We start from the raw sequence: 23,226 nt of genomic DNA on the forward strand, positions 1-23,226 counted from the left end.
TTTCTTCTCAAATACTTGATGATACTATGATAAGTTTCCATTGACAAGGTACACACCAAATTATCTTGATGAAAAGGGAAAAAAATAAGTCATTTAGTTTGCATACTGGTGTCAACATTTGCCTTGATTAGAGAAAACGCGTATGTGAACATTAGAAAATTTCTATTGGCATTGTCTTTTTTACCCCTGGAAAGTCAAGAGTTTTTCTTAAAAAACATATTGTTTCCCACATCTTACCATGAAAAATTTCAAACACACAGAAAAGTGGAAAGAATTTTACAATGGACTCCAGGATTCACATCACCTAGATTCTACAATTAACATTTCTTTACTTGCTTTATATCTTCCATCTGCTCATCCTACTATCCACCCATTAGTAATATTATGTCTTTTATGCATTTCAAAATAGACTGCAGACAGAAGACAACATTTTATTTTGAAGGAGTAGAATCAATGAGTTTTCCTAGTCCTATACAATTGGCTAAAAAAATTATTTTTTTTTCCAAGGAAGAACAAACTCATCCTGAATGGTGCACACAGATACTCAACAGAGTTCAATGTATAGCCACTATAAACAGTGTGGCAAATTAGCTCAAGTTTTTGTCTACTTTTATTAACCCTGTAGATGTTTTCAGTACTCCTCCAAATGTTTGACTTTGTGAAGACATGGGCTGTAGATTACAGAAAAATAAGCTCTCTCCTATAGATCATAGGAGAAAATTACCTGGAATGTTAGTAATAAATATTTTTGTTGGTGTTTGGCTCTGTACTCTAATACTTTCTAATTATTCCTTGAGTGTAGGAATACAGAGATTTATATACATAAATTCCTTTCATTTATAAAGTGAGTTTTATGATACCTATAGCTCATGCTTGTCCTAAGGATCAACCATGAAAAATAGGAAAACACTTGGTAAGGAGTAAAAATCTGTGTGCATCTAATATAGCATTATCATTAGTAATTGCAATGCATCTTCATAAAACACAGCTGAGGTAATGGTCCCCACTGCTGTTTGGCTTTTTCAAATCAGTCAAATAGATTTCAAAGGTTAAAGGGACAGAGTATTGGCAGTTGCCTTCACTCTGCCTTTCAGTACGTCATCTTGTCAAGGATCTAGAAGAACCTTGGTGTATATCGCATAGACTTGTTTTCATTAGCAAAGTGTTTGTTTTGGACATCATCCCATCCTTGAAACAATCCTTCCATTAGCTGGGCACACTACCTATAATTATCCATCTTATCTGACCAGTGCCAAGGTATTCTGTTCACTGCATCCCCTTTACCTTGGTGGTTCTGAAAGGAGAAAGGGGAGGCACTCAACTCAACATATGAGAAGGTTTATTTCATTGAATAAAACAACTACAAATGAACTGTGGGTAGAAATTCCTACAACAGGATATCATCAGGCACCATAACTGACAAGTTTGGAGGTGATGGAGATCTTCTGTTGCCATACGGAAAAAAATATATTACATGAATATCTTAAAATTTATAAGCTATAAAGTAGGGTGGCTTCCATTTTTGTGTCTTGTTGGGCACAAATCGAGAAAGTAAGGAGCAAGGTCAGAGCTAACTAGGGAATTAAGGAAAGAAAAATAAGCAGGGAGATGAGTTCATCATCAATTTCCATTACTGAGAACCTGCCCACATCCTTGCACTTTATTTTACCCTTAAGGGGAATTGAAGAGAAAGATAGATTTGAAATCACCCTTACCCTTAAAAAGCATCCATTTCACTAAGAGTTGTTTAGATAAAACAATTGGGAGAAAGAACAATTAGAAACTGTGATCAGAAAGAAGAGGATATGTACAAAGAGAAATAGACACACTTGCTGATTTAGCAACAAGTTATACTCAACATTGGGCATGTTTACAATATAGACAATGGTCAAAACAATGAGAAGATCTCTAAGAGGATACATGGAGTTACTTCAAATTTAAAATATGCTTTTTATGCAGGAAAACAAATATCAGAGGAAAAGGCTGGCTGTGCTCAACTAAAGGCGAGGGTCCCCAGGTCTATGAACCACACCTGGCTGGTGCTGACAGCAAGAACGTATTTTAAATGTTCCAGGATGGATGCATCAAGCTCTTATCCTCTGATGCCACAAAACATTCCAAACATGCAAGTGAGTTCCTTAATTAGATTCCGTATTTATGAAGCAAGCTTCTAATCGCATTTATAATTTGGCAACCTATATGATACACATACTGTGAGAAAAGTAGCTGCCCAAAAGGGTCAAGAACTTGTTTTCCCCGCTAGTGAAAGTACTCCTTGTAATTACAATGACCAACTGAAGTGTGTGTGTATATACATACATACATGTGTATATTACATACAAATACACACATATATTCAATATGCATTTCTAAGACAAACATTGGCAAATCTGAATTTATAGCAAGGCAGATAGTGAGATACTTGGATAGAAGTTGTATTCTAATAAAATTTAACCATACTCTGAATTAGAACCTTGCAAATATCTTTATTATGCTGTCTGGTAGTATTGTTTATTTCTTCTGTTCCGTCTACATGTTTTGCTTAACTGTTGATGGTGCCTCATTCATCTTACCTGACTGCCCAGGGGGAGGGGCACCTGATGGCCCTCGCGGTAGACAAAGAAACACGGTCAGAACTGCAGCTCTGTTCCCAGCACAGGGTTCAATGGCTATTGGTTTGGGTGCTCCCTGAAAAAGAAAACCCATTCTAAATTTGCATTGTTTACACGATACTGTTACTCTACTTTTCTCTTATGCTTCAGGCAGCTAAAATGTACATTCTTAGTAGTTGAAGAGATACCACATTTCAATTTTTAATAGTTCAATTGAGTATTTTATTGTAGTACTATTTTGTTTTTGTTTTTTTTTTGTAGTGGTGGTCATTTACATTTGGAAAACATTTTTCTTGGGACATGTTAGCATGTGTTTTTGCAATTTTTGAAAAGTGCTCATTGCTTTGCTCTATTTTCATCTTTTTTTCTCTAACAGTTTATTTTTTAGTGAAGTGAGGTTTACAGAAAATTAAGAGGAAGCTATAGATATTTTCTATCTATATTATTTATCTTTTATTTTTATATATATCTATCTTATTTAACTTGTATGCAGAGTACATCATGAGAAACGCTGGGCTGGAGGAAGCACAGCTGGAATCAAGATTGCTGGGAGAATTATCAATAACCTCAGATATGCAGATGACACCACCCTTATGGCAGAAAGTGAAGAAGAACTAAAGAGCCTCTTGATGAAAGTGAAAGAGGAGAGTGAAAAAGTTGGCTTAAAGCTCAACATTCAGAAAATGAAGATCATGGCATCCGGTCCCATCACTTCATGGCAAATGGATGGGGAAACAGTGGGAACAGTGGCTGAACTTTATTTTTCTAGGCTCCAAAATCACTGCAGATGGTGATTGCAGCCATGAAATTAAAAGACGCTTGCTCCTTGGAAGGAAAGTTATGACCAACCTAGACAGTATATTAAAAGGCAGAGACATTACTTTGTCAACAAAGGTTCGTCTAGTCAAGGCTATGGTTTTTCCCGTAGTCATGTATGGATGTGAGAGTTGGACTGGGAAGAAAGCTGAGCGCCGAAGAATTGATGCTTTTGAACTGTGGTGTTGGAGAAGACTCTTGAGAGTCCCTTGGACTACAAGGAGATCCAACCAGTCCATCCTAAAGGAGATCAGTCCTGGGTGTTCATTGGAGGGACTGATGTTGAAGCTGAAACTCCAATACTTTGGCCACCTGATGTGAAGAGCTGACTCATTTGAAAAGACCCTGATGCTGGGAAAGGTTGAGGGCAGGAGAAGAAGGGGACGACAGAGGATGAGATGGTTGGATGGCATCACCGACACAATGGACATGGGTTTGGGTGGACTCCGGGAGTTGGTGATGGACAGGGAGGCCTGGCATGGTGCAGTTGATGGGGTCGCAAATAGTCGGACACAACTGAGCAACTGAACTGAACTGAACTGACAGATATTTTCCATAAACCCACTGCCCCCATGCACAGCCTCCCTGATTATTAAGATCCCCACTAGAGCAGCACATTTGTAAAAAGTGATGAACCTAGAATGACACATCTCTAGCAACCAGAGTCCTCAGTTTACATTAGAGTTCACTCTTGGTGTTGTATGTTCCATGGGCTTGGACAGACATATAATGACATGTACTCATCACTACAGTATCATATAGAACAGTTTTGTGTGCTCAGTCGCTTCAGTCTTGTCTGACTCTTTGCAATCCCATGGACTGTAGCCCGTTAGGCTCCTCTGTCCGTGGAATTCATCAGGTAAGAATACTTGCTTGAGTGGGGTGCCATGCCCTCCTCCGGGGGATCTTTCCAACCCAGGGATCAAACCTGTGTCTCCTGCACTGCAGGCAGATTCTTTACTGCTGAGCCATGAGGGAAGCCCAGAGAGTAGTTTAACTGCCCTTAAAGTCCTTTGTGCTCTGCCTGAAACTCCAGGAAATTACTGATCTTTTTATTGTCTCCATAGGTTTGCCTTTTCCAAAATATCATAGCATATAGCTGAAATCATACAGTATTTAGCTTTTTCATATTGAGTTATTTCACTTAAAAATACACATTTAATGTTTGTCTGTGTCTCTTCAATGTTTGGTGCTCCATGATATTCCATTGTCTTGATGTATTATACTTTATTTATCTATTCAACTATTGAAGGACATCTTGATTGCTTCCAAACTTTGGCAATGATTAATAAAGCTGCCCAAAACATCCATGAATAAGCTTTTGTGTGGACACAAATTCTCAACTCCTGTGGATAAATATTAAGGAGCATGACTACTGTCATGACTACAGTACCTTGTGTCATTTAACACTAAATCCTACATCTAAATAAATAAATGTATTTTAATATATTTGATATTTGATATGTAGTCTGTGAGCCACAAAGTTGCATAACTTCTGTTGCTTTTTCACAGTCGCTTCTTCTCACCAATGATAAAATAGTTTAATCAAATTATCACAATCCAAAATATTATATCTTTAAAAATATTTTCCCAGTTTTATTGTGACATAATTGACATAGAGCAAGACACATCTTTAATATCATTTCAGTGAAATACATATGTAATAATCACCCATCAATATATTTTTAAATAAATTAATGAACTGTAATTTGGGCTACCCTGGGTCTTCATTGCTGCTCATGGGCTTCCTCTAGTTGTGGCAAGTGGGGGCTACTCTAGTTGTAGTGTGAGGGCTTCTCATTGTGGTGGCTTCTCATTGCAGAGCACTGAGAAGTGCCTAGTGGGCACTTCTCATTGCAGTGCCCACTAGGGCACTGGCTTAGTGTTGCCCCATGGTAAGTGGAATCTTCCTGGACCAGGGATGGAATTCATGGCCCCTGCATTGGCAGGTGGATTGTAAACCACTAGATCACCAGGGAGGTCCCCACCAATGCATTTGAATAAATGCATTATATTTGTATTAAATAATATAACTTTCAGTTCAGTTCAGTACAGTCACTCAGTCTTTGCAACCCCATAGACTGCAGCACGCCAGGCCTCCCTGTCCATCACCAACTCCTGGAGTTTACTCAAACTCATGTCCATTGAGTCAGTGATGCCATCCAGCCATCTCATCCTCTGTTGTCCCCTTCTCCTCCTGCCTTCAATCTTTCCCAGCATCAGGGTCTTTTCAAATGAGTCAGTTCTTCATATCAGGTGGCCAAAGAATTGGAGTTTCAGCTTCAGCATCAGTCCTTCCAATGAATATTCAGGAAAGACTTCTTTTAGGATGGACTCATTGGATCTCCTTGCAGTCCAAGGGACTCTCAAGAGTCTTCTCCAACACCAAAGTTCAAAAGCATCAATTCTTTGGCGCTCAGCTTTCTTTATAGTCCAACTCTCACATCTGTACATGACTACTAGAAAAACCATAGCCTTGACTAGATGGACCTTTGTTGGCAAAGTAATGTCTCTGCTTTTTAATATGCTATAACTTCAGAAATAAAATAAGTGAATACATAAAAATGATTACACGTGATGCTAGTACTTTTATTAAGTACTTCCTATGGATTAGTGTACAAAGTGCTCTCTATATATTAATTTATTTAAATCTTACAAATGGATAAGCTAAGAACACTGAAGCAAGAGATTAAAAAAACTTGCTTAAATTTACAAAACCAGAAAGTAGCAGGGCTGAGATTTAAACACAGATAGGCTGTCTCCTGAGTCGATGTTCTTAGCAACACAGGGAAGTTTATCGTATTATGAATGTAGGAAAATTCATGCACCCACACACATATACATAAACACATGTGTAAGTGCACATGTGTGAACACATACAATCCACGCACACACAAGTGAACAAAAGCACATACAGAATTTAAGTTTAAATACAATGTCACCTTTGAAACAACAGGAATGTCATTTTACCTGAGGAATGCTGATTTTGGCTATTTCCCTCAAAAAGTACCGGTGGGACATGCTTGACTTATCAAAGAAACATCTACACATTAAGGCAAAATTAAATAGAAGAAAAAGTACCATTACTTTAATTTTTAGAATAAATGATTTGTTTAGTCTTGGCTATTTCACTTTAAAAGTGCAGGTAAGACATGGTTGACTTATCAAAGTAACATCTCTACATAAAGGTAAAATCAAATAGAAGAAAAAAATACCACTGCTTTAGTTTTTAGAACAAATACCTTGTTTAGTCTTTTATTTTAAACTGATATTTGAATTTCTCAGAAGAAACACAGACATATGTATTCATCCACCTCGAATATTTTAGAATACTGCCAGTTCCAGAAAGTTTAACGAGGCATTAAAGATAAAATATGTCCCTTTTCATGTAAAACTTAGACTGAAATTTCTGGTGACAAAGGTTTTATGTGGTTATAAAGGATTTCTCCTTTATAGTGATATAAATCTCATGTTTTAAAATTATCCTCATACAGATTCATTTTGGGAATTTTCGATATAAAGGTGAAAGTGGCCATTGTAACAGAAGAAAAGGGCATAAAACTCTTCCAAGAAAATGCTGTAAGCCATGTTGCAATACCTGTATCAAGTTACATGGTCTATGGTTTTCCCCTTTAAAGCTTACATTTAATTTAACAGACTTATTTTTGAAAATGTTAAGCCAAAATCAGCATAAGTACACAGATATTCTTCGATGATGCAAATATTTAGAGAATAGGCTTGTCATATTCCAAGGATAACAGAAAAACACTATGAATGTTTTGAACCATATTTCTAGGCTCCTGAAATTTATCCTAATTTAATAAATGCAAAGTATATGTAAAGGTCAATTGGTTAAAATATACTAAGAGAAGATAGAATGAATTCATGTTTAAATGATGGTGATATATTAGAAATACTCACATCCCTTTTAATATACCTAAGAAATAATTCATCATTTCCACCATGAGGCAAGGTTTTCTTCGCTATTTTGTTCTTAAGCACTCAATGAAAGTGAAAAAGTGAAAGTGTTAGTCAATCAGTCGTGTCTGACTCTTTGCGACCTCGTGGACTGTAGCCTGCCAGTCTCTCTCCAGGGAATTCCACAAATAAGAATACAGGAGTGGGTTGCCATTCCCTCCTCCAGGGGATCTTCCTGATCCAGGGATTGAATTCGGGTCTCCCACATTGCAGGTGGATTCTTTAGCATCTGAGCCACCAGGGAAGCCCTAAGCACTCAATAGCACTACTCAAAATATCCAAAGCCACGCTAAAACACTTGATTATAAAACTAAGAACGATTTCGCAATTATAACACGTGCACACACACACACACACACACACAAAACAACAACCAGTTGAGAAACCGTGCTCTTGGTTTACAAGATTTATAAAAACAAGAAACAATTTGAGAGTACATCAGCTGATAAATAGCTAACATTTATTAAGTGCTTACAATATGCCTTGTGCATATTATGTGTTGTCAGGCTGCATTTCTGCTGCTTTAAGCACTAGAAGAAAAGGTTTTAAACATCAGACGCCAAGGCCGAAAGCCCCAACTGAGAGAAAAATTAGTAAAACAAAAAACAAAAAAAACTGTAAATTTCAAATAGAAAATGGCTTAATTATTTAATACTTTAAAACTTCAGAGAGTCAGCAACAGATAAAAGACAGTGTAATAAAATACCTTGACCATGGGAAAGAAATTATTTGCATAGAGGCCACTTCTGTAGAATCTTCCTTAAAATAATTCTCTCACTCTTAATTTTACTGCTATTGCACAGAAAACATTCAGAAATTTCATTATATTGATAGGCTATATGAAAGGAGATTATAATCCTATTTTAAAATCAAATTGGCTTACAACTTTCTCTATTTTTAGCTATAAAATTTTCATAAAAGGATATTAGCAAAAATATGAATGATTTATTATGTTTAAAATATTAGTGACTAGCACAGCTCTTTGACACTTCTGGCAGAAATTCATATAATTTAAAAAATTATTTCCAAAGACTTTGTGGCAAATATTACTTTCAATAAAGTATTTTAAACAAAAAAGAAAAACAGTTTATAGCACTTGGGTTTTGCAACAGAAGACAGCAAACCCCCCTGAATGAAATTTCTGATACCTTGAGTTTGTCAGTTGTTTAGCAATAAATACAAAGCCATGCATCAAAATCATTTCACAATGACATAACATGTTCACTGAACTGTGCAATTTATCATACATTTTCCATGGCTGCCTTTGAAAGCGATAAGGCATGGGTTTGTTTGCCCACAGCACTCAGCAACTGTGATTTACTTCTAGGCATTTTCATATTTGTTGTACCGAAAGAACCAGGCGTTAGACCGTGCCAGAAAACATCACTGACAGTTATGTAATTAGCAGTCCTTGTTTATTAAGCACACAGAGCTTTTACAAAAGACTTGTTTTGTTCACAGCAGTTACTTCTGAAACTATTGTACTCATATCTTTAAGTTCTTGTTTTTTTTTGGAGCAATTCTAAAACTTTTTCTGTTTTTGAGCTATCAAAGACCAGCAAGTTACCAGAGAAGCTTCTGAAATCATAAGGATTTTCAAGATTACAGTTCTTAAAACTTCCAGTAACATATTCTGAAACGGAAACCACCTTGTGAACCCGGGGTCTGTCCTGGAAAACTGCTGCTACAAGAAGCCCTGGGTGTTTAGAAGACTTCAGTGGGCAAAAGCTGGCTGCTTGTTCCCTCCTCCAGTGTTTGCTTCTCAAAGAGTAAGTGAAGGAGGAAGTGGGTGACTTACAGAAATCACACTGAAGCCCATCACTGGAAACTAACCCCAGAAGCTGAGGATTTGAGAGAATTACATGTAACTGATGGAGTAGGAAGTGGCTACCCACTCCAGTATTCTTGCCTGGAAAATCCCATGGACAGAGGAACCTGGCGGATTACAGTCCATGGGGTTGCAAAGAGTCAGACATGACTGAGCATGCACGAATATATAACTGAATCGCTTTACTGTATACCTGAAACACTGTAAATCAACTATACTTCATTAAAAAAATAAAACAGAAAACAAAACCAAAACTTTTAATACTGCCAAAGTAGGGCTTGCCAACTCAAATTACTTCAAGGAACAGCTCACATTTATTAAGTGCTTACGATATGCCTTATGCTATGCCAAATGTTTACATGGGTTTAATCCTATTCCAAGAGGTAGGGGCTATTCCCATTTCATAAATTGTGATACTGAAGCTCAAAGAGTTTATGTAACATAACTAAGGTTGCAGACCTAACAGGTGAACAAGCCAGGATTTGGAAAAAGATAGCTATCTTCTCACCTTGTATGCCTAACCATTATGCACACTGCCTGTACTAGGTAAGCAGATTGTCTTAACCTGTAGAGTAAGACAGTTAAAAGTGATGGGCACCACAGTGAACTGGAAAGTACAAGATTTATTTAAAACATTCACCCTCAAAAATGTTGCTGCCAAAAAAAAAAAAGTCTATGTGTTAAAACGGGCTGAGAGCCACTACTTTGTAAAATGGAATTCAAGACGTCACTTCAGAGTTGCCAGGCTCTTGTGTCTACCCATTCACCAAACTTCATCTTTTATTCTGCACAAGTGCCATGTTTTAGTCAATGTAAGTGCTTACTCTTCAGTACTTGCACCTGGGGTTTCCAGAATCTGTTCCTTCTTCATTCATAATATTCCTACTGTCCAGGAGATCCTTCCTATAGACCTCTAACTTTCCTAAAATTATATATCTCTCAGGGACAACTCATGCATGAAGTTTCCTCTGGTCTGAGGTATGTAGTCTCTCCCTCCTTAGTTCCCTAATTGTTATGGCCCTTTTCATTTTCCAAATGACACTTAAGCAAGTGTACTGTCTTCCCACTGGAACAAGCTCCTTGAGGGCAGGTCCAGTTTCTTATTCATGTCTATTGACCTTGTACTGACTTCGTCTATTAGAAAAGTGTAAGCACAGTGCCTGTGTTACCTTTTGGGAATAATTGTTTCCCAGTCTTATAGTAAAAGATTGATCCCAATCTTAGAAGATTTATAAGATAAATAAGATTTATAATCTTATAACAATCGTTAAGATTTTTTCCCAATCTTTTAGTAAAAGTATAGGTACTGATGTACATGTTGTATATCTCTATTAGATTCCTGCTCTTCCAAGGCAGATATCTAGTTAGACTCTTTTTTTTTTTTACCTTACCTAAAACCTCCAATGGGGTGCTGGTGGTGGAGTGGGGGGTTGGGGGAGGGTTCCCAGTGGCACAGTTGTAAAGAATTCACCTGTCAATGCAGGAGATGTAGGTTAGATCCCTGGGTCAGGAAGATTCCCTGGAGTAGGAAACGGCCACCCATTTCAGTATTCTTGCCTGGGAAACTTCATGGACAGGGGAGCTTGGCAGGCTACAGTTCATGGGCTCGCAAAGAGTTGGACATGACTGAGTGATTAAGCACACATACAGCATCTAATGGAATGCATTTTTACACACGGTAAGTGAATTAGTAAATGAAAGAATACATGGAATCATCACATGGTGAGATAACTGGTGGGCATGACTCAGTTTCTATCCAAATTATGAAATATTAAAGGGATAAAATAAAACACTGAAAAAGAATATTAGCTAACGTTTACTGAGTACTTACCAGGAGCCAAGAGCTGTGCTAAGCACTATATTTGATTACTGTCTTATTTTCTATTTTATACAGATGAATGAATTGAAATTCAGGGAAGTCAGACAGTATTCTCAGGGTGACACAGCTAGAAAGTGAGAGGTTCAGGATTGGAACCTAGGTCTGTTTTTAACTGTATGATACTGTTAAAAAACATAGCTTAAGAAGTCAAGAAGTCTCTTATTCTCTCAGCTTGACTATTAATAGGAGGAATCAACTTAAGATATCATATTTAAAAATTATATGTGTGTATCTGCCCCATTTCTGAGCAGGGCTCAGAACACTTGAGTTCCAGAACCAGTTCTGTCAGTATTTAGCTGTGTGATCCTGGGCTTATTACTGAATCCAATTTTCCCAAGGGGAAAATGAACATGTAGGCTGGATGATTTTAGGATCTCTTTAACATTCTGTGACTATGATTTATGGAAAACCTTCAGAACTTGTGACATAACAATATCTAACACTTACTCTAAGTACAGTGAAATTTGAAATGTCCAATCTTCAGTAATATTTTTTCCTGTTCAGGTACTTCAAATGACACATTTAATTTTTAAAGCACATTATTATACATATGATGAATACATCATATATTACTAAATGGCCACCACTGCATGCCAGAAAAGCAATTAGAAAATTGAATCAAGGAATTAAGGATTAATGTGGATATGTTATACCTGTCAGTGGTAATAAGTGTTTTGACAAGGACAGAATAAAGTCTGACAGTATGCACAAATACTAATCTGATATATGAGTGAAATATTAAAAATGCAAACAACTGCACATTAATCACTCTAACATTTCCTTATTAGAACACTTTTAATGCTATTCTTATCCAAATCCATTTATAAATAAAATGAGTCTTTCTCAACAGCTTGCACAAGTTGGTATTTGAAGTTTAATGAGTATTTATATTGATATAAAATTTAGCTTTTAGTCACATTAGTAAAATAGAATTAATTTACTGAACATAGATTTAAGTCAGCCTGATGGTCTGTCTCACAACTGATCAACTATGTTGATTCTATAGGATTAACAAATGCCAAGATTTCAGATCTCAGAAACGGATTCTCTAATTTTGTTGTTTAGACTTGAGAGAAAACCAAAAGTAAAAATCATATTCTCTCCTTATTTACCACTTGCATGAAATGATAAAGGAAAAAACCCATTAGCTAGCTTTACTTGCTAGGAGGATAATTCATATTAATAAAAGAAATTAAGCTGATGGACACTCTAAAAACCAGGGTTAAACTGCATTAGAAGAAAATTCAAAGAGAATAAGGTATTACACGTGGGAATAGGTGAAGGAATAAAACATAATTCACAGAATCAGTATGCGGCTCATGAAGTTCCAAAGGTATTCCTATCATAAGCTTAATTTTCGTATCGTAGCAAATATTTTGTCCTTTGTTAAAATGTCTCTATGTTCAATCTCTGTTCATAATCTCACTACACACACATATGCACACACACACATACACGCATTTTAAGGTTTATATCTATAGTAAAATATAGAGTTTAACTGAGTTTTACTGTTATTTTAATTGTGTGGCACTGCTTTGGGGAACGAATAGGCTAGATTATGGCAGCAGTTATTTGTCACTTGCTTTTTCACAGGTATTTAGGTCCCCCAAAATAAGATATTATCTCTTTTTGAGATATGATATAATCATGCTTTGCCCCTGAGTTAGTCAATACACAGGCATGTTAATAGGGGGTGATTTTGAACAGATTATCTTTAAAAGTTGATTCCTGGTAGTATTTTTCAAAAACTTGAAATAGATTATCTGTTAAATAATTGCCATAATTAGATTTTTTACAACCTGTACTTTTCTCCATAGCTCTGTGCAAAAAGCAACCTAACCATTATACTTCATGTATTAATTTCAAAACTGGGACCATCCTTTCTGACCTCAGAAAGTACTGCTAAGTATGAGACAAATGTGTCTGTCAAATCCACTGGCTTCCCATCTTGCTTCAGCCCACCCTGTGCTCTTGTTCAGGCCATTTCATCTACCCAGATTTCTTGCCAACATCTACTATTTGCACACGATTCAGCTCAAAACTCTCAATCTGCAAGAAGCCATCCCAGGTCATTTCAGGCTATGCTGGCACCTTCTCACTCTACTCTATCTCAATAATTAGGAGTAAGCTATTTTTCCTATTGTGACCACTGGGAGGAAGCATAATGTAGTGGTTAAGAGACCAACCATTAGCAACCGCTGCCTGGGTTCACGTCACTGAGCCTCTGTGCCTCAAGTTTCTCAGCTATAAAATGAGCTAACTATCCTTCTGCATGGGCTTCCCAGGTGGCTCAGTGGTAAAGAACTTGCCTGCCAAGGCAGGAGAAATAATAGATGTGGGTTCGATCCCCGGGTTGGGAAGATACCCTGGAGGAGGAAATGGCAACCCACTCCAGTATTCTTGTCTGGAGAATCCCATGGACAAAGGAGCCTGGTGGGTTACAGTCCATGGGGTTGCAAGCAGTCAGACACGACTGAGCACACACACATACACACACACTGGAAAAGGGAATGGCAACCCACTCCAGTACTCTTGCTTGGAGAATTCCATGGATGGAGGAGCCTGGTAGGCTGCAGTCCACAGGGTCGCAAAGAGTCTGAATGACTGAGCGACTTACACACACACACATGTATCTCACAGTACTTGATAAAAGTCATCTATTATTATTATGATGCCATTCTGCCCAGTTCCCATTTTGCTTTTTTATTTTCTGTCCCATTAAATAATATGTTCAACTCAAAAGTAAGCTGTCTAAAGGCAGATACCATATTTTTAAAAGTTCTGTTAATGGCTTGAAATTAATTAATTAAGACATTAAGCCTCAAAGACAGAATTCTTTTAATTTAAATTTATTTATTTTAATTGGAGACTAATTACTTTACAATATTGTGTTGCTTTTGCCATATTGTGGGCTTCTAGGGTGGGAAAAATCTGATCTCAGTGCCAAATTTCCCACCTGTGTCATATCAACACTGTTTCTGTGTACCTGCCCATTTTTTCATTTTAGTTCTCTGCTTTTATCGTGGACTCCGATCTGACTGTGAGCATTATGTGCTACATAGAGTAAACTTGTCCTGGCACCTAAGACTGTGTGTTCAATAAATATTTCATGGATAAATGAGTATTTGATTTTTCTTTTCCAAATTGAGTACATGGTAAATCTCTAAAAGTTGTGACAAAAAAGTTATAAAGAGAAGTTTAGTCTACAGCAGATAGATATAAATCAGCAGGATCCTGGTATCTCTGTGTGTTTTGATCCTTTCCTAAACACATTACGTCATAAATGCAAGATGTGGCCTTGGGCATGACGCTGATAGAGCAATTCAGTTTAAAAGGTAAGTGTGTGGGGCTTCCCTAGTGGTCCAGCGGTTAAGACTCTGCATTCCCAATGTGGGGGCCAGGGTTCAATCCCTGGTCAGGGAGCTAGGAGCCCATATGCTTCACAGTGAGGAAAACAAAACAAAAGGTAAGTGTGTTAGGCCCCCTGCTGGCACATGGGGGTACAGCATGACACAGGCACGGTGCCTACCCTGGCAAAGCTTTCTCTGGGACAGTGGGACTGGGGGCATCTAAGACTATGTCAGAGCTAAATGCACTCACAGAGGTATGGGGGTAGGAGTGGAGGGAGAAGGAGGATTTGAGTAATTCTCTGGGGAAGGACTTGACCTTGCAGAGGATGACTATGAAGGACAGAGAGTTCTGATAGAAGGAAAAGCATGAATGCAGAGGCACAGAGGCACGTAACTTATTTGGGAAATTACTAGAAATTCACGGTGGGTCCAGCCTCGGAAGTGCTGAGTAGATCAGGACAAGAGGAGGTCAGAGGAAAGCAGGGTCCTCTGTGAAACAGGACTCTCATCAGCCCCTTCAAATCCTTCCTGGTCAAGACTGAGATTGTCAGCACCTGCTGACAAAGTTATACCTAGATATCTGCTCAGATGGAAACGGACGAGTGCAGAACTCAGAGGGCCTCTGTGCGGCCTTCACAGACCTGCTGCAAACTGTCCCCAGTGGACACCCTTAAACTTTTCTTTCTCAGGAACTCACAATGCTTTTTTATTAAACCATTGTTCACATCTGTGATATCAATTAATTAATCTATTGTTCACATCTGTGATACATACCATGTGAACATTAAAACATTTATTTCTGAAACTTCAACCATAAGACTAAATCAAGAAGCTCTGCGAAAACTAGCCGTCAGCAGAAAAAATAAAAGTGCAGACATGGCAATATTTTTAACGAGGAATCAAATGTTAATAGATCCAGCATAATAAATGAATTTCTGGTATGATGATTATATACCAATCACAGCCTATTATAAATAAGGAAAGAGTGGACAAAATTCTGAATGAAAGATCTTACCTGACTGGTTATGAAAACATGTATGTAATTAAAATACAGCAAAACCTACCTAAATCTCTAAGGGAATGAGTCATTCTGGATGACAGATTTTTTCCAAAAAGTTGGACATTAGCCCTATAAAGACTTTGCTATTTTAGGGTTTTTTTTTTTTTAAGTAAGGGTGAAGTCTCTTAAAATAAATATCCATTTCTCTGCTTCTCAACCAGACTGTAATATACTATAGGGAATTTAACATTATCTCCATGTCCCATGGTCACTATTATGAGTATAAATTTCCATAATATACTGAGGATACATGGAGTTGCAAATACATGTTTGAATATGTACGTTAAATGAATTGAAGGCCTGAAACCACAAATCTCCTGAAAGAGAATAGGTAGAACACTCTTTGGCATAAATCATAGCAGTATTTTTTTGAATCTGTCTCCTAAAGCAAAAGTAAACAAACAAAACCTAATTAAACTTAAAAGCTTTTGGACAGCAAAGGAAATCACTGACAAAACGAAAAGACAGTCTACTGAATTGGAGAAAATACTTGCAAATGATGACCAATGATGCTGAAGCTACAATACTTTGGCCAACGGATATGAAGAGCAGACTCATTGGAAAATACTCTGATGCTGGGAAAGACTGAGAGTAGGAGGAGAAGGGGATGACAGAGGATGAGACGGTTGGATGGCATCACCAACTCAATGGACATGAGTTTGGGTGAACTCTGGGAGTTGGTGATAGACAGGGAGGCCTGGCGTGCTGTGGTTCATGGGGTCACAAAGAGTCAGACATGACTGAGCAACTGAACTGAATTGAACTGAACTGAAGGACATTTCTCTGCTTCTCAACCAGACTATAATATACTATAGTTGGTGATGGACAGGGAAGCCTGGTGTGCTGTATTCCATGGGGTCGCAAACAGCTGGATAGGACTTAGCACCTAAACAATAAACAAACTGGGGTTAATGTCCAAAATATATAAATATCTCATACAACTCAATATGAAAAATGATCTGATTAAAAAATGAACAGAAGACCTGAATAGAAATTTTTTCAGAGAAGATATACAGATGGCCAGTAGGCATATAAAAAAAAAATGCTCGGTGCTAAATGTCAGAGAAATGCAAATCAAAGCCATGATGAGATATCACTTCACACCTGTCAAAACAGCTATCATCAGAAAGTCTACAAATAACAAATGTTGGCAAGAATGTGGTGAAAGGGAACCATAGTACACTGTTAGTAGAATTGTAAATTGGTGCACCCACTATGGAAAACAGTATGAAGATTGCTCAAAAAGTTAAAAATAAAACTATTAAATGATTCAGCAATTCTTTACCAGCTGAGCTACCAGGGAAGCCCCCAGCAATTCCACTGTTGGGTATATTTGAAGAAGGCAAAAACACTACACTGAAGAGATACATGCACCCCAATGTTCATAGCAGTATAATTTACAATAGCCAACATATGGAAGCAACCTAACTATCCACCAACAGATGAAGAGATAAAGATGTGATATTTATATAATATGTACATATAAACATACACATAGACAACAATGGAATATTACTTAGCCATAAAAAAGAATAAATTCTGCCATTTGCAACAACATGGATAGATGTAGAAGATATTAGGCTTAGTGAAATAAGTCAGACAAGGACATACTGTACAGCACAGGGAAACACCGCCACTGTTTTATAATAACTTTAAATGGAATATAATTTATAAAAATATTAAATCAATGTTGTGCATTTGAAACTAAAATTGTTTGAATATGTACATTATAGGGCTTCCCATGGAGAAGGCAATGGCACCCCACTCCAGTACTCTTGCCTGGAAAATCCCATGGACGGAGGAGCCTGGTAGGCTGCAGTCCATGGGGTCACGAAGAGTCGGACACTTACTGAGCGACTTCACTTTCACTTTTCACTTCATGCATTGGAGAAGGAAATGGCAACCCACTCCAGTGTTCTTGCCTGGAGAATCCCAAGGATGGGGGAGCCTGGTGGGCTGTCATCTCTGGGGTCGCACAGAGTCGGACATGACTGAAGCAACTTAGCAGCACCAGGGCTTCCCAACTGACACTTGTGCTAAAGAATATGCCTGCCAATGCAGGAGACATAAGAGACGTGGGTTCAATCCCTGGGTTGGGAAGATCCCCTAGAGCAGGGCATGGCAAGCCACTCCTGTATTCTTGGCTGGAGAATCTCATGGACAGAGGAGCCTGGTGGGCTACAGTCTATAGGGTCATAAAGAGTAGGACACAACTGAAGTGACTTAGCACACACGCACATATGCACATTACAGCTATAGCCCTAGGAGTTTCTTTTCTTTCTAATAAGCTACTAATGCAGAACTTGCTGTTTATTTGTCCCCTTATATTAATATAAAGGCAGCCTAAAGACTGCACAGCTGCTATATGAGTAACATGGCCACTTTTCTACAAAACCCATCAGTAACGTGAAAATTAAAGTGATCTTCTTCTCAAGGGGTTTTCTCATCCTCCCCAACATCTTTCTACCTGCTGCTATCCATGTGCTGGGACCTGTCAGCACCGTTCAAAGCACTGACTGCATCACCAATCCCAAAGATCACAGACATCTGGACAGTTTGTAAAAATCCTCCTGTGTCACTTGAAGTTTGTGGGCACAGTAGTCTTTCTCATTTTGAGAATTTTGACAATAGTGTTTGGGAATAATCTTATCATAAAGTCTTGAAGGATTTCTTCAGGCCCAAATGACTACCAAATACGAAACAGGCTTGAATCCAAATCTAATGGGACTTAGGGCAAATTATTTAACTTTGCCTCAGCTTCGTCAACAGAAATTAGAAATGTATAAACATCAATCCTGTAAGGTTACTTTGAGGCTTATAAAAGATAATATATGAATAAGGGCTTTTAGCACAGTGCCCAACAAAACACTAGATGTTTAAATTTTTATATTAAGTCAAATCACTTGAGATGTAACTTTTGTTCATCAAAACCAATCGAATGTCTGCCATTTTTATCTGGCTCCACCTTAATCCTGGGGGCTTCCCTGGTGGCTTAGACGTTAAAAGCGTCTGCCTGGAATGCAGGAGACCTGGGTTCGATCCCTGGGTGAGGAAGATCCCCGGGAGAAGGAAATGGCAACCCACTCCAGTACTCTTGCCTGGAGAATCCCATGGAGGGAGGAGCCTGGTAGGCTACAGTCCATGGGGTCGCAAAGAGTCGGACACGACTGAGCGACTTCATTTCACTTCTTCACCTTAACCCTTCCCTGCCCCTTTGTTTCGGTGATACATGGTGGGGCTGTGTGCGTGCGTGCTAGGTTGCTTCAGTCATGTCCAGCTCTTTGCCACCCTGTGGACCACAGCCCACCAGGCTTCTCTGTCCATGGGATTCTCCAGGCAAGAATACTGGATTGGGTTGCCATTTCCTCCTCCAGGGGATCCTCCTGACTCAGGATTGAACCCATATCTCTTGCATCTCCTGCATTGGCAGCTAGATTCTTTACCACTGGAGCATCTGGGAAGCCCAGGTAGGGCAGTAAGGGAGGTTTATTATCCAGATCTTTTTTTTTTTTTTTAATCTTTTCCTCCTGAGACTTTCATTGGCTCAAACTTGGTTCCAGGTATGGGATCAGTGTTATAGATATCTGTTCATTAAAGGTGGAACCAAGCTCCAGGTTTTTTTAGAGAAGATGATAATTCATTGAGGCAAGTGGTGAAAAGTTCAGAGGGAAAAAGAACACACAAAAGATAAAGATTCCCTGAAATCTTTCTTAAACAGCAAAAAGAAAACTATCTTATGATGGACATACGTAGAAATGATTCCTAAGTGTGCTTTTATATGTCTGTACAGCCTGGGAAACTTCTTTACCCACTATTATTTGCTGGATTAAAACTTCCTTAATTTTATAATCAAGAGGGCTGAGGGGAAAAATGAGAGGAAAGTGGATAATAGGCAGAAGATGCTTTTAGTAAGACCATGGGGTCCTCATGGAGGCATCCTGGTCATTCCTGGGCTCTCTGGAACTCACAGGATAGGCCTGCAGTTCCATTTAGGACCTGAGATATATTGAGGGATCATACTAAATATATCTGCATTCTTTTTGGCTTTTTCCTCTAATGATTTGATTGTGTGAACTCAACAACCTCATCGGAGCTTGCTTTGGAAAATGAAGTATGTAAAAGTGAATAAAATCTCTCTCCAAATCTATTTCCTCCCCCTCAAAGCTCCTTTCTCAGTATAACTAAAAGTTAATGGTCAGAGTCTGTGTAATGATCCTTCCTCTAGTTTTACTCACGCTGCTTTACCAATTCCCTCTTGGTCTTTCTAATTATCTAATTGATTAAGCCTTTGAGAAGCCTCTGCCACTGGGTGTGGCCCACTGCACACAACTGTCTCACTGTATTTTCTTCAAAATAAAGAGCAGGCTAATTAAAACACTCGCAGCACAAATAAAGCTACCAACAGAGAGGCAAACCTTGTCTCCCTCCTCACCTGGTCTTCGTAGTGGCCTGAAGAGTATCCTCTCTCAAATTCCGTGCCTGCCCAGAACCTCAGTGTATGTGTGTGAGTGCGTGCTCAGGCTGTGCGACCCCACGGAATGTGGCCCGCCAGGCTCCTCTGTCCACGGGATTTTCCAGGCAACAATACGGGAGTGGGTTGTCATTTCCTACTGCAGGAAATCTTCCAAACCCAGGGACTGAACTTGTGCCTCTTGAGTGCCCTGCATTGGCAGGTGGGTTCTTTACCACTGAGCCACCCGGGAAGCTGCACAATGTGACTTTATTTGGAAATAGGGCCTTTGTGCATGTAATGAATTATTAAGACGAAGTCATGCTGGATTAGGATGGACCTGGTGTCCTTATTAAAAATAAGAAGAGGCCTTACAGAGGCTACATAGAGAAGAAAACTCCACGTGGATCCAGCGGCAGAGACTGGGGTGATGTATCTACAAGCCAAGAAATACCAAGGCTTGTCAGAAACCACCAAAAAAACGAGGAGAAAGGCAGGGAACAAATTCTCCCTCAGGGCCTCCTTAAGGAATCAACCCTGTCAAAAGCTTAATTTTGGACTTCTGGCCTCCACAGCCATGAGAGGAAACATTCCTGTTGTCTGAAGTTGCCTTGTCTCTGTTAATTTCTCATGGCAGCTCCAGGAAACAAATATAATCTCTGCAGTCACAATCTGAACCCTGACTGGATGGTCAGAGACTAGTCCTGGGTTGCTACCTTTTCCCCTTGTTTTGGAAATGATTATGGGGTATAACACCGGAACTATAATAAATACTGATCCCTCAGGGCATTTCTGGAGAAGGCAATGGCACCCCACTCCAGTACTCTTGCCTGGAAAATCCCATGGATGGAGGAGCCTGGAAGGCTGCAGTCCATGGGGTCGCTGAGGGTTGGACACGACTGAGCGACTTCACTTTCACTTTTCACTTTCATGCATTGGAGAAGGAAATGGCAACCCACTTCAGTGTTCTTGCCTGGAGAATCCCAGGGACGGGGGAGCCTGGTGGGCTGCCATCTATGGAGTCGCACAGAGTCGGACACGACTGAAGTGACTTAGCAGCAGCAGCAGGGCATTTCCTCTATTTTGAGGTCATTTAAACTCCTTTCATTTGAAGAAGAAGGTACATATCACATGGTATGGCAAATGTCAATGGGAAAATTCACTAGGTTAGGGGAGTTTGGTGATCATCATAAAATTGATGACATTCATAAAATTGGAAATAGTCATAATAATTGTTCCTCGGAATGTAGACAGAATATATGTTGTATGTCAAGGTTTCCTAGGAAACAGATTCTGAGACTCCAAGAATTGTGTGCATGAAGTTTACTGGAAAGAACCCTCAGGAACAACATCTGCGTGGGATGATGGAGGCAGAAATGGGCAGAAGGAAAGGTTCATCTCTGATGCATTTGCAACAGAGGCCTCTCTGCAACAGAGGGGTGGTCCTTTAGAGCTGTATCAAATCAAGGCAAGAGGCCAAGCCTCTGAACCTCCTAATGGATGTAGGTTGTCCCCAGGGAGGTGGCATAACGTTGGGTGAGGCAGCTTCTTCCAGCAGAGGGCGACTCAGCTGTGAGTTGTGAAAACAGGAGGCTCAGTCTTAAAGTGTATCCCAGCCCCAACACTGTATTCATAGTTCAAATAAAAAATGGCCTTGTTAGCTCAGAAAGTGACTTTGGCCAGACCCATACACAATACATTATGGCACAGATAAGATTATTGGACATGCACGCTTTTGCTTCTTCTGGGGTGGAGCTGCTTTATTATTGCCATCACTAATCTTCCTATAAGGATGCTCGTTCTTCAGAGCCATGATTTCCCTCTTTAATTTTCCTACCTTGGCCAGCAACTCTGATAGTTATTTTTCTCTTCAAGAAAAAGGGCAAAAATTATGATCTCAGCGCTACGTCTATGGCTAGGTCAATAGTCTAAAGTACTGAGTAAGCATGGCTTACCCTTCACATTTATTCTGCAAATGACTCAACGCATCTTAGTTTTTGTGAAGTCATGAAGCTTCCAGAGAAAGAGGTCGTCCTTATTTTGCATGCAGGCACAGTGGAAGATGAGATAATTAATCAATATCACTGAAATTTTGTAAGTCATCAAAAGGAATGGCAGAGAAGATACCAATTTCTTCTTTTTGCGCTGCTAAGTCATATTCTCTTCTGGTAAACTGCAAATTTATATGGCTTTTCTCTAATAATAATAATGGCAACTACTATTCACTGAGTCATTATTTATTGAGCACTCCCTAAGGCAGAGGGAGTAAGTGGGAATAAAAAGCAATTACTGGACACTGTGCTAAATACTAATATACACAGTAGCAAGATTTAAAAACTTTAAACACAGAGCATACGTAAGTCATACTTGGTTGTTAAAAAAAATATTTCTATAAACAAACTAAATCTTTTGGGGAGAATGCTTCCATCAGTATCTTTAAGACAAAGGTTAGCTCCTATCATAGTAAGGCAAGAATATACACACTAAGGTAGACTACATAAAATTGAGGATGAACAGAGGGTACCAAGGGGAGGTATCAGGTCACAAAACTGTAGGACTACAGTGCAGACATCCAACTAGAGACATAACAAGGACGATGCTTTCTTAATAGCAGTTTCAAACCTAACACTAGCTCCCTGTCTCCTGGCAGTCTCTTTCTGTTCAATGTTTCATTCTGTTCAATGCAAGGAGAAACTGATCATATGACCTAATTTAATTGATGACAGTTTCATTTCTCAGGCTAAGAATGAAGAAGCTGATATCCTGGTCTGGTTCTGAACAACAGAGACTTAAACAGGAATGACAAGAACTTTCAAAAGCACAATAGCACTCTTTGAGATGTAAATACTGAGCAAAAGCAATTCATTCATCTCACACCCACTCCAGTGTTCTTGCCTGGAGAATCCCAGGGATGGGGGAGCCTGGTGGGCTGCCATCTATGGGGTCGCACAGAGTAGGACACGACTGAAGTGACTCAGCAGGAGCAGCACAGGTACTTTTTAAACACACACTTGGAGTAGGACTGTTCCAGGTATTAGGCAAAGAACACTGAACAAGCAGGTAGGATCTTCCCCTTCACAGAAGAATCTAAAATATGGCTCAAGGGATAGGAAGGTTTAAAATCTGTCATTTAAAATACAATAAATGACAATGTAAATATGATTTAAAATAAAATAAATGAAAGGATTTAAAAAAGGAATTTTGCATTTCTCATGGACGACAGTAAGATATGTAACAGTACATATCCACAGAC

General features: G+C 38.9%; 1 protein-coding gene across 4 annotated transcripts in view; it reads right to left on the reverse strand.

Moving 5' to 3' along the window:
* ATRNL1 (attractin like 1) overlaps positions 1 to 23,226 on the reverse strand; it is an 805,870-nt gene that overhangs the window by 128,941 nt on the left and 653,703 nt on the right. For 3 of the 4 annotated variants that reach the window (XM_027529449.1, XM_027529446.1, XM_027529447.1), the window contains one exon: positions 2,574 to 2,688. The exons of the other annotated variant lie outside the window; for it this stretch is intronic. In XM_027529449.1, coding sequence (XP_027385250.1) covers positions 2,574 to 2,688 — 115 coding nt within the window. The remainder of the gene's footprint in view (positions 1 to 2,573; positions 2,689 to 23,226) is intronic. 4 annotated transcript variants of the gene reach the window in all.

The sequence above is a fragment of the Bos indicus x Bos taurus genome, chromosome 26 (genome assembly GCF_003369695.1).
Source record: "Bos indicus x Bos taurus breed Angus x Brahman F1 hybrid chromosome 26, Bos_hybrid_MaternalHap_v2.0, whole genome shotgun sequence".
NCBI classification, from domain to species: domain Eukaryota; kingdom Metazoa; phylum Chordata; class Mammalia; order Artiodactyla; family Bovidae; genus Bos; species Bos indicus x Bos taurus.